Source organism: Loa loa, assembly GCF_000183805.2.
Source record: "Loa loa unplaced genomic scaffold supercont3.61, whole genome shotgun sequence".
NCBI lineage: Eukaryota > Metazoa > Nematoda > Chromadorea > Rhabditida > Onchocercidae > Loa > Loa loa.
In genome coordinates, this window is record NW_018108241.1 from 281,328 (window position 1) to 292,974 (window position 11,647).

The 11,647-nt window shown below is 33.1% G+C and overlaps 2 protein-coding genes across 2 annotated transcripts in view; both read right to left on the minus strand.

Moving 5' to 3' along the window:
• LOAG_17325 (latrophilin receptor protein 2) overlaps positions 1 to 3,080 on the minus strand; it is a gene marked incomplete at its 5' end in the record, with an annotated part of 7,467 nt that extends 4,387 nt beyond the window's left edge. The window contains 9 exons of the mRNA XM_020449982.1: positions 82 to 211; positions 616 to 733; positions 843 to 907; positions 1,163 to 1,396; positions 1,711 to 1,891; positions 2,075 to 2,201; positions 2,430 to 2,604; positions 2,764 to 2,912; positions 3,043 to 3,080. Of these exons, the coding sequence (XP_020306416.1) occupies positions 82 to 211; positions 616 to 733; positions 843 to 907; positions 1,163 to 1,396; positions 1,711 to 1,891; positions 2,075 to 2,201; positions 2,430 to 2,604; positions 2,764 to 2,912; positions 3,043 to 3,080 (1,217 nt within the window). The remainder of the gene's footprint in view (positions 1 to 81; positions 212 to 615; positions 734 to 842; positions 908 to 1,162; positions 1,397 to 1,710; positions 1,892 to 2,074; positions 2,202 to 2,429; positions 2,605 to 2,763; positions 2,913 to 3,042) is intronic.
• A 1,653-nt stretch (positions 3,081 to 4,733) lies between these two features.
• On the minus strand, positions 4,734 to 8,833 carry LOAG_07548 (hypothetical protein; the record flags this gene model as incomplete). The annotated part of the gene is made up of 11 exons (XM_003143081.1): positions 4,734 to 4,929; positions 5,101 to 5,210; positions 5,518 to 5,633; positions 5,722 to 5,834; positions 5,903 to 6,003; positions 6,631 to 6,740; positions 6,926 to 7,048; positions 7,211 to 7,306; positions 7,379 to 7,510; positions 8,128 to 8,211; positions 8,695 to 8,833. 11 exons carry the CDS (start codon positions 8,831 to 8,833, stop codon positions 4,734 to 4,736), a joined length of 1,320 nt encoding a protein of 439 aa, XP_003143129.1.
• Between the last annotated feature and the right edge of the window lie 2,814 nt (positions 8,834 to 11,647).

The following is an 11,647-nucleotide window of genomic DNA, read 5'->3' on the forward strand; positions in this document are numbered from 1 at the left end:
AGTAAAATCATTAAACCAAAAATGTGTTACATAAGAAGTAAAATCATTAATAATCATAATTAAGAATAACATCAATCTCACTTCTTGAAAGCATCCCAAAAAACGCATCGTGGATTACTCATCCCATCAGTTCTGATATGATAAAATTTGAAATTAACCGGATAACTTTCAGGCAACGGAATAGAATTCGCCGGATCGTTTACACTAGCACCTGTCATAAATGTTTTATTTGTATTTTTTGGAATTTTTCAAATTTAATCTGATCCTCTCAAAATTGAGTGTGGAAATTCTAAAAGTAGAGAAAGAGTGAATGTCGCATAATTCACTAAACTGGTCAAGAAAGCAGAAGCTATTCAACACCAAACTGAAAAATAAACAATGCGCGAAAATTTCAATATTTGATTGGGATTACATAAGGAGAAAAAGCAAATCTCTTGTCTGTAAAGAAACCCTTAATGATAAAAGATACATGAGAACTTTTCAAGCTAAATTTGATTTAAAAATACTGCTTTCTTTTAGAAATTCGTACATATGCAAATCAAAACTTTAATTATAAGTAATCTGAATCACTAAAGCAGTACTTCGAAAAAAATTATTGGAAAATTTGAGGAATACCAATTATGAGACTGTTGGTAATGGTAGTTTTGTTAATATTCAACAATGCTCCTACTGATCTGAACACATAATAAGCCAAAACAAGAGGATTTGTATTCGACGGAATGAGTCGTGATCGCTGCAAAATTGAAAATGATTTACAAAAAACTTTAAATGCTTTCAATCCTCTAAAATAATCTTTTAACGAACTAAATTGGCTTTAAAATCTTTATTTAAATAGTACTAACAGGACGCGCGAAAAGGCCGGAATCATCAAGCGTAGACAGGAGAACTGCAGTCTGCGTAGACTGCCCTAAAACTATGATTGATTGAAATTTCAATGAAAACTGAGAAAAAACTCTTCAAAGAACAACTATTCTGTTGCTTACATTCATTTCTGGAATACAAAAGAGAAGACCAAATTCGAAGGCAAAACAAGCAGAGGGATAGAATCAACCAGTTATGACATTTGCATAATATAAAAATATGTTATTCCTTTTACTATTATTAATAAATTGCTATAGTTTAAACTATGCGAAGAAAAAGAAAAAAAGAACAATAAACCTACAAAGTATTTTCAATGGTGGCATTAAAAGCACTGGTGACAGCGAGAAGCTGAAAGTGACATTTCCATTGCGACTGGACTCATTAAAATAAGCATTAGTAGAACTTGAAGAAATATTTGGGCCAGTAAAAGACATAACACCAAATAAAGGAGATCGGCGAACTAATTTTGATTTGTCGTTATCACCCACATTACTAACCGCCATAAGAATAGGTTTTTTTACTTGCACTTCGAAAGCTGTAAGAAAGTTGTTTTTAATCAGGAAATGCTTTGAAAAATACCGTCAAACTAATTGAACTCATTAAACTTGAAGATTGAGCATTCTCTTAAAACTTTCAGAAGTCACAGAATTGTCAGTTTGAGAGTAAATTCGGGAAAAGCTGTAGTAAGTCGACGTACAAAACTTCTTTTAAAAAGTAAGACAAATGTGATCCAAGCTAATCTCATTTCCGAACTACTGAATCTCAACTCCGAACTACTACTTCTAGACTGATTTAGATTTTGAACGACTCTAAAAGAAGTACACATGCACCACAATCGTAATAAGTTACCCCAGTTGCTGTATTCAATTTTTTTCTGGTTTTCAATGATAAACTCAGCAAACAATGTAGCACTTTGTTCCAGTCCTGATATCAATGAAGATACTTTATGTATTCGAACATCATCCGACAAAGTTAACCAAACATTTGTCGCATGGTCACTCAGCAATTCATTGCCTGCTTCACCATACATCTGTCAATAATGTTTCATTTAAGAAAATTACTGCACTGTCGAAAAAGTATCTCTTTTAGTTGGACTTTTAGAAGCACTTAAGCTACAAATGAAAAAAAATGATCAAATCAAATGTATACTTTCTAAAGGATAGTAAAAAGTGATAATTCTGATGCGCAAAATTTATAGAGCAACAAGCAAAACCTGTGTGAATTCGACAGCTTTTTCATATCGTTCCTTTCTGTCATCCAATACTGCATACTGCACTCTCGCCAATGACAACAGTTTTCTGCCAATTTCGACACTAGCAACTAAGTCACCACCAAACAACCTGAGAATTACGTACTTCCGAAAGAAACGTCTTAAAGAATGGCGGAGTAGAAATCAGATCAGCCGAAGGATAATACTCATCCGGATTCAACCGCTTTCAGAACTACATGTGTCAATAGTAGTATAAATAGGAATTTGAGAGTAACTTGAATTTTCGGAAAACAAAATAAAAGTTTTGAAGGAATCCCCTAATTTCCACTAAATCCAATTTTCAAAAAGAAAAACTAACATTTGATTAGTTGAATTTTGCAAAAACTGAACCCATTTTCGACTGATATGTTCTGCAGGTGCATCACTATTTATCATTTGATCCAGCAATCCAACCCATTTATGAATACAATTTGTCGTGTTCGGTTTTCCTTCCCATCCGTTTAACTCACAACTGCATTTTTGTGTTGTCACACCTTTAAGCAAAGATTCTGAACTGAAGGAACAACAAAATTATTTGTATAAGAAATTACGAAAGCTCATTGTCGAGGCATGTTGCATAAAATTTTACTTAGAAATGTACAAAAAGGCATAACTAAGATGTTTAATGGATACAAAATGTAGCAATTCTTTACCGATGGTATTTTCTGGATCTGGACATGGTATTTGAGTTTCAGTACAAGCCAACGTACGTGGAACGGTAATTCCGTCCCAGTCGTATTCTTCACAGAATGAACGCTTCATGCGAAGGCTTGTTTCATCGTCAGCGGTACTGCTTGCAGCACTGAAAGTAGAAATTTTTGATTTACTCTTCACTGATTTGGAACGAAGTTATCCCTTAAAAACGGATAGATAATCAGTAGTTGTTGTATGATATGTTCGGGTCCAATCGCTTTTGAAATGTAATAGCATACTTCGAACTTTCTACACTATTCATATAACCAGTACGCATCGTTGTGTCTGCTACAGACTCATTACTTATGAATCAACTGCTCGTATGTTACGGCTTGCGGAGAAAGCCCCAAAATTCCTCTCTTCTGAGAAGTCTTGCTTGTTTAGCCTAACTCAAACTGAAAGAAAACAGACAACAGCAGTGTTTATAGCATAAAATTAATATTGGAAAAAAAAATACCCGTTTTGTGTCCTAACGGATATGAAAGTACCACTACAAACAGAAAGATAAAAGCGAAGTAGCAGAGCGATCATAAAAACCATTCTATTCAATAATTACATGAAGTAAATAGATATTCAGGAAGTCAGTAGATCTAAATTTTACAAAAATATTGATAGGCTTTAATTGAGTGGAATAAATAGCCACTCTATCCTTCATCCTTACAGCTAATTAAGGCTTGAAGGAAAGCTTTCTTTCCAAAAAACGCAGACTGAAAGTTTCATGTCCAAAAATCCCTGATATTCACAAAAGTTTCAATGAAAAATACAACTGAAATATCAGCCTGTGACAGTTTTTATTAGTTCACGTAACTGCTGAGGTTAACAAGTTGACAACAGCCTTCTTCTTTAAATCTTACAAAAATATCGATAGAACAGTTTTAATAATGTCCCAACAGAAGTATAATTCCGTAAAGGAGAGATTTTGGAGAGTTTACTTAAGGTCAATGTGAAAGTGAACAGCAATAAGTGGAAAGCAAAGTGATCCAATGGAAGATGAGAGGCAGGCAGTTAAAAGAAACTGGTTTCCATCAGATAGCGTCGAAAACCGTCAAAACGTTTTAATTGTAGGATTTCTGCGCCACATATGAATCATCGCTTTTTGTCTAATAATTGACTCACAAGTTTAGTATTCGAATACTTGGAGGATTGGATGTCATGAAGCGCCCTTTCTTTCCTCTTTCAACGGCTACAGAAATTTATTCTAATAATAAGTAGAGAAACAAAAACCTAGACCAAATAGTACGACATCCATTAAACATGCTAAGAATTAAGCGAAGAGTTGATGATACTCTGATTTCCTATATGTTCAATTTCTCTAAATAACTTAGACGTATTTAAATTAAAAAATAAATGTATGAATATTTCAATTTGAGTGTGGCTAAGATTTGCCCAATTCAAGTGATTTTAAAAAATGAACATTTCCCAATCAAAACAGAAAATTAATGTCTCAAATCTTTTATTCGCGAATAAAACAAAAGCGAAATGAAAATATGAAAGAATTCACCCATATCTAAAATTCAAAAGAAGTGTTTTTCTGACTTCTGTTTTCAGTTAATAATATTTCAATCATACCACAGAAAAGGTAGATAGAGAATATGAAATTTTTTAAATAAATTTCGAAATTTAATGAATGGCTTCATTGGTTTTAACGGCAGACAAGCTTTGATAATTATAATAAAAGATAGATAAATGCAATGAAATGGTTGGAAAAAACTTTTTCGAAGTGTGAGTTTATGAAAAATTGTCAGATATTTCGGGAACAAAGAAGTCAAAAAAGAAAAATATTTTAATAACATTGCAATTAATATTTCTTTAACTTAGTAGTCAACATTTTCCGGCTGATTTATAACAGCCGTATTGAACGTAATTCAAATTAGTAAGACCTTTTGGTGAAATTTCAGTCTTTTGTAACAAGTGGTACCTGTAGTACTTGTCATTCAAACCTTTCAACATTCGTTAATCCATCGACAATAGCATGCTGCTCTACAAATTTGTCGTATATTTCAGTAGGTTTACTCTCTGGCGCAAACTGACAAACCCATTGCTGACTGCTATTGCAATTTCTCTGACTCCAAAAAGCATTTCTTCTACTTATGTAATAGCATTCGCAGAGCGAACTATCCCCTAATCTGCAAGAAATAAATCCGTCCATAGCGAAAAAGACAGAGGACAAAGGAAATAGAACCCAAAGATAAGCACTTAATGCGTCATAAAACGGAAAATTTTACAAATCCAATGAACTTAGAGATTCTGAAAATTTCTTTGAAACGATAGATATATTTAAAAGGTACCAAATATACCTTCCATCCATCCAATAACAAGAACTTCCATCATTACCAGCTTGTTTCCGCACTATGGCAGCAATTTCGTTCTGTGCTACTTGGCCAACAGAAAAAGCCAGCTGCCCACCCTAAAAAGTAAAAAAAATCAATCAATCAATCGACCAACCGACCAATCAATTAATCAATCAATCAGCCATCGATCGACCAACAATTAATCAACCAATTAATTAGTCAATCAAGCGATTAATCAATCAATCAGTCAATCAATCAATCAATCAATCAATCAATCATCTATCTATCTATCTATCTATCTATCTATCTATCTATCTATCTATCTATCTATCTATCTATCTATCTAATCTATCTAATCTATCTATCTATCCATTTATATCTATCTATCTATATCTATCTATCTATCTATCTGTCTATCATTACTTCTTTACGGCATTTTGTTTGCGCATTGTACATTGAAAGCGGTTCTTCCGTTACGTATGGAACATAACATCGTCCATTCTGATAGATTGCATGTAGAGGACATGTTGTCATTGGCTCTAAAAATATGATGAAAATATGAGTGGGATAATTCAAACAAAATATGAACTTGAAGTCTTTCTGTCAGGATGAAATTATTAAACAGACCAAACAGACATCGCATCCGATACTGCAAAGTGATAGGTGTAGTAGGCAAACAAGGACTGTCTGGAAAGAGTGACTGAAGATCTTTGATTCGGCAATAAGTGAGACCTTGACACCTGAAAGAATGTTCTCGAGAATCAATAGGCAACCTGTTGCAATTAAAAGAAAGAAGTTAAAAGCTGACATGCTTATCATTGTTTGCAGACTGGACGGGTGTATACATTCTTCCCAATATGTAACATTTACTTTCGTTGGTACGGAAGTTAGGCATATTTCGTCGGATTCCTGAAATAAAAAAGAAGAAATAATTTAAGCGACGATTTAAATGCTTTTCAAGTGCATATTATTTGTGACAGAGGTTGAAAATGATGCAAAAATAGTGAAGAAATGCTGTTCACAATAATTTTTTAGGTCCTTTTTCTTCTCTCTAATCTCATTTCCTCTGTTTTCATTCCATTTTCCCATTTGTCTTCCTTTCAGTAGCAGGAGTTAAATGCTTTCTACATGTAATGCTTCTTCATTTTGTGCATAAGAGATTTTATTATGAATATCATAATGCTAATTACGGGTTTTTCCTGATAGGTTTTATGTAAGACTGCTACTTCTCTCTTTTTGTTCGTTGCCTTCAAAGTGAGTTATTCATAATTTCGCGTAAAGATTTGATGAATTTGATTTATTATAATTTAGGCCAAGTAACATCAGAAGCTCTTCTAAATCTCACCGAACTAATCAAAGGAAATAAATACTTCCATTATGTAATCCACCTGAACGAAAAAAATATCATGATTTATCATTTTCAATGCAAATTCTTATTTTAAAAGTTCAAAGGACAAAAATTGATGTTCTGGTTCCTGAACACTCGTAAATTTTTTTACGAAAGGAATGAATTTAAAATTTTTTTTGGGAACTAACTCCAATATTTCCATATGCAGCAAAATCGACAAGTATTGAACCCCCATGAGGACATAAAAATTCGAATTCATTATCGACACAGGCAACACTTTGTGATTCAAATGCTACACCTTCAAACATTTTACATAATATGAGAACAGTAACGTTTGAAGAGAAATTTTGGTCTTGGTTTTGGGTCAACTGTCAATGTGTCAACCAGACAACCTCTCAACATCACTCCAACAAGTGCTCTAAAATCCGCATCTAAATTTACAAAGTTTTTGAGTGGATTCACAACTTTCAACTATGCAATTACTTTCAATGTTACGTAATGAGTGACGTAAAAGAGTGGTACCAGATTCGCTGAATGACTGGTCACAAAAACTCCCACGATAACCATTACGACACATACATTGCACATTTCTTGATTCACCCATTTCTAAAATTTCACTTTTATAGCTTTTTGTGATTCAGAATGTGATATTTAGATTCCAGTATTGTTTTCTAATATATTACAAGTTTATTTCGAACTATATTGATTAATAAATATAATTTTAAGCAGCTAAAGACGGGAGAGAGAGACAGAAAGAATTATCCTCACTTGCAGGTCTACTGCAAATGAAATAATTATCATTTGAGCAATTGGCGAGAATCCAATCACGGAACATCGATCGCGAATCAACTTCGATGCAACTTCCTACAAATGAATTGAATGGATATGCAAGAGAGAAAATTCTGCGGGAAAGGTAATAGATGAGTTGAGGGATACCTTCGGTCATTTGTAGTTGACTATCTTCCCACAAATCGATTTCTTTCATATGAATATTTCGAGTCCAAGCATAGATATGATGGGTACTATTCATCATCATACGGCCAGCAGTCCAGACAGCAACATTGTGTGCTAGAATGGAATTTTTTGAATAAACAAATAAAAAAAAATGAAATGGAAGATGAATTTGATGGGGAAGACTGATGACAATGAAGAATGGCATCGAATTCAAAATGTTTCGCAAAGGCAGATTTAAGTTATAGAAAAAAAAAGGCATGGAGTAAGGTCCTCTGTTTACTGAAAAATAGATGTATTTGCTTCCTTACTGAGCATCTTTTATTTGTCTGACAACATCGAAAATCGTTCACAATACTTACCTTATTGTTCGTACCTAAAATCAGTTCAAAACCCTACTGTGTTTGAGAGATTGAAATGACGGGGTATAAACATTTCACAAACGGTTTAATAGTGTAGAAGAATGTGACGTCAACTTGAAATCAATTAAACGTGCTCTTATGGCGGCGGGCGGAAAAGTACTTCAATTATGAAGAATCAAATGTCTCACATTCGATACTTTTAGACGGGTCGAATTTAAGCCTTTTCCTTAGGCAATTGACCTCTGAACCAATTGAACAAGATGTGTTGCAGGTGTCTTTTAGATCAAATTTGAAGATGAAAATTTTCAAAATCTCATTGTATATTATATTTATTTAGCGACAAGACCTGATAGGAAGAAAAGAAAAATGAACCTGAAATATCTGCTTTTAGGCTTGACAGCAAATAGTCCGATATAAATAGCTGTTGAAATTTGCTTTCAATTGCCATCAAACTGCCTACAATTTCATTTTTCACTCTTACTAATTATGTTTGTTGATCATTTTATCTGGAGATAACAAATGGTGGATAAGTAATCAGACAACAAACGACAGCGAAAAAAGTATGGTGATAAAGAAGGAAAAGTATTTAACAATTTGATACTTCGCACACTTTGCATATTTGTTTTTAATTTTTGCCAATAGTATAATTTAACGTGACAGGAATTTTTACTGTCATTTTCAGATAAGAAAATTTGTTCAACATTATTAAATTTGGCTCATTCCTCGCAAACTGTTTTGAATAGATTAAAATTTTCCTCACTTTTAGAGCGTTCTTTCATCAGTTAACTTTAAAGGTAATGAAATTTCAAACTTAGCATGAATTTGAAGGATTTCCAAACTCAGCTGAACATGGAGTTCAAAAGTCAAATGATAATCCGTTAATGCATGGTAAAAAGGACAAGTAATCCCTGAGTAAAAACGATGAAAATGTGAACTTACCGCCATTCTCTTCGCATACTTCATTTGCTTCATCCCATGTCTTTCTATCCTTCACAACTTTATAACAATTTCCGCTGAAATATGTTTCTTCATTGTGACACAACTGATAAGCTGCTGATTCTGAAAGTGGGGAACTCATTCGAGTTTCGTTTTGACGAAAGAAACGTTTTTATGATTGTTTTAAAATTCAAAAGTTCGTCAAAATATTTTATAGCTTGCAAGAAGTTAGAATGAATCTATAAATTTAAAAACTAAGTATCTGAAAAATTGGCAAATTTTCGTTCTTTTCACGGAATTCACTACACTTCGTAAGTGTATTCGTTCACATTTGAGTGATGCTTACTGTCGATCAATTTACGTACGAGAAGAAAGCCAAATTATAACAAACGGTGGAAATTGCAGCTTAGATGTAAAAAATGAAATATCATCTTACTGGATGTCAGTAGACAATTTCCATTGTTCAAACAAGCATTAGTTCGGCAGTAAATAGGCGCATCGCCGACAACGGGCGCAACTAAAAATCATTTGTTGGGAATGAATGTCGTTACTCATAGATAGATATCCTTTGATAATGAACGGAGTAAGAGATTAATGTGATCACATGAAGTATTTTTTATCAAATTCTTGCAGGTATTGTTTGGGGCTGTAGAGTTCTCAAGTCATTCAGCTTCTCACAAACCCTGAATTCTTACAAAGTCCCAATATTTTTAGTCATGAGTAGTGTGATACGATGACTGCTGTGGTGATTTTGCCGCATCCAGAATGTGTTTGATGCCGAACTGATGGAACATTCAGCTCTGAGTTATTGTTAACTTATGATTTGTCTAACTCTACTAAATAGCCAACTACTATCAAGTGACGAATTATACAGCTGGAAGTAGCAAAAAAATAAAGAACATTAGTTACAGGTGACATTTTTAAGAAATAAGGTTTGGACATCCTATCGCAATGTAAGAGTGACAATGGGAGTAGTATGATAGTATTACGGAATACATTATTGGGAACAAGCTGGACCAAACAACTAGGACAGCCAAAGCGTAATGAGTAGATGATGAGTAGACAGATTGAAAGGAAGTGATTTTTACTTTTGATCTCATAACTTTTTTTGCATGGTATTATTTAGCCTCTTTATAAAACCATAAACTGACTTGTTTGCATGCAGTTACATTACGGAGATATATTCTAGCAAACCGAATGAACAGTTTTGGGAATCATTTTTACAATTAAGCTAATTACAATAAGATAATACCGCAGGTGATTATATACAGAGCCAACATGTCATAAATTTTGTGGCAATAGAAAGTGGCCGAATAATAAGCACTGATTCAAAATTTGAGTATTTCAATATAAATTCTTGGTTTGTTACACCTCACATCCGTACACGAGATGATAAGAAACATTTGATTCACTTCGTGTCGTTCTTTTGCTCCTATTTTCCTGCAAGTAAGATTTCCATTTCAAATTATCCATTCATATTCTGTTTCTTGTTTTAATTCTATATACGAGTATCAACTTTCAACCTCCTGATGAATAATATTTCAGTTGTTAGTCGGTGACAGGAGCAATAATTGTCACGAACAATAATCAATAACAATTATAAATGGTATAATAATTACGATCTTTCAATTCACCAACTAATTGTTGCACCTGTGGATATTCGGACGAAGAATGGATAAGCGAACTCCGCAAACAGATGTTATCAATTATGATATTAGCCATTATTAGTAGTAAATATTAGATAAATTCCTATCAGTATTGGATTAAAATGATTTTATTTGCTGGAAGATGAATGTGATATCTTGTGATATCTCTTATTAAAAGAATTATTATCAGCTGATAAGAGATGAGATCAATGTCAGGATAATTATGCTAATGCGAAGTTTTATGTCTTTTTGTCAATTGAAAATATATAATTCTCTATCCTGCTGTTTGGAAAAGCTCTTCGAATCTAAAATATTTCAATAGAGAGAAGGTAGATGCGAGAAATTGGAGAAGGGATTCCACGCTAATAAGGCTGAAGCACAAAATATGATTTTAATCCTTTGATTTCCAAATTTCGATCAAACTAGCAAAATCGGAATTTTTGGTTGAAGTTTATGGAGAATGCTATCCTGTTTCTGCTGTTCTCTCAAACTTTTCCTTCAAATATATTGGTTGGTCCAACTTACAAAGGAAAAGAAAACTAAGTATGAAGATCCCAAACAAAAAATAGAAAGTAACATTTTCAACACGAAACTGACTGTTATAACAACAGCGCCATTTCAACAGAAATTAAAAGAAAAAGAAAAAAGAAACTGATTTCTAAGTTTTGGGATTTGTGTTGTTAACGCATGTTTGAGTAGATTTTCGGCACGTATTATTTCAATTATATTACTGCTTTCGAAATAAATGAAATTTCTAATATTTTCCCCACAGTGTTCAAAAATCCACCAAAAACAGTTTCAGTTTGAGTCATCAATGCTTCAACGGGAACATAATCAAATTCTCGAGAATGCGACTAATAACAATGGATATTGTAGAATAACGGAAATGACATATTTATATTTCAGTTATTCTTAAAAACAATAGAGTTAGAAAAGCTGATTGAGACAAGGCAAGCTGTAGCTTTAGATGGATGTTCTAAATATCTCTCCTTCAACCTAAGCATCTTTTGAGTAAGTTGTAGTATTTGAAAGGACTAAATTACTAGCACTAACTTCCTTTCCTATCTTTCCAGATAACCTTGAATTAATTTTTTTCTTTGGAGAATAAGATAGGACCATTCATCTGACAATCAATTCATCTGATGGGAAAGCTTGTGATATATGCGCCTCATTCTTTTCTACTAAACATGTTTTGCCTTTTTCGACAAATACAACCGCATAAAAATTTCTCATTGAAACAAAATTTGCTATTTATTTTTGCAAGAACTTCAAATAATACTTTTTTTTGAAATTTATGCCAGCTTTTATAA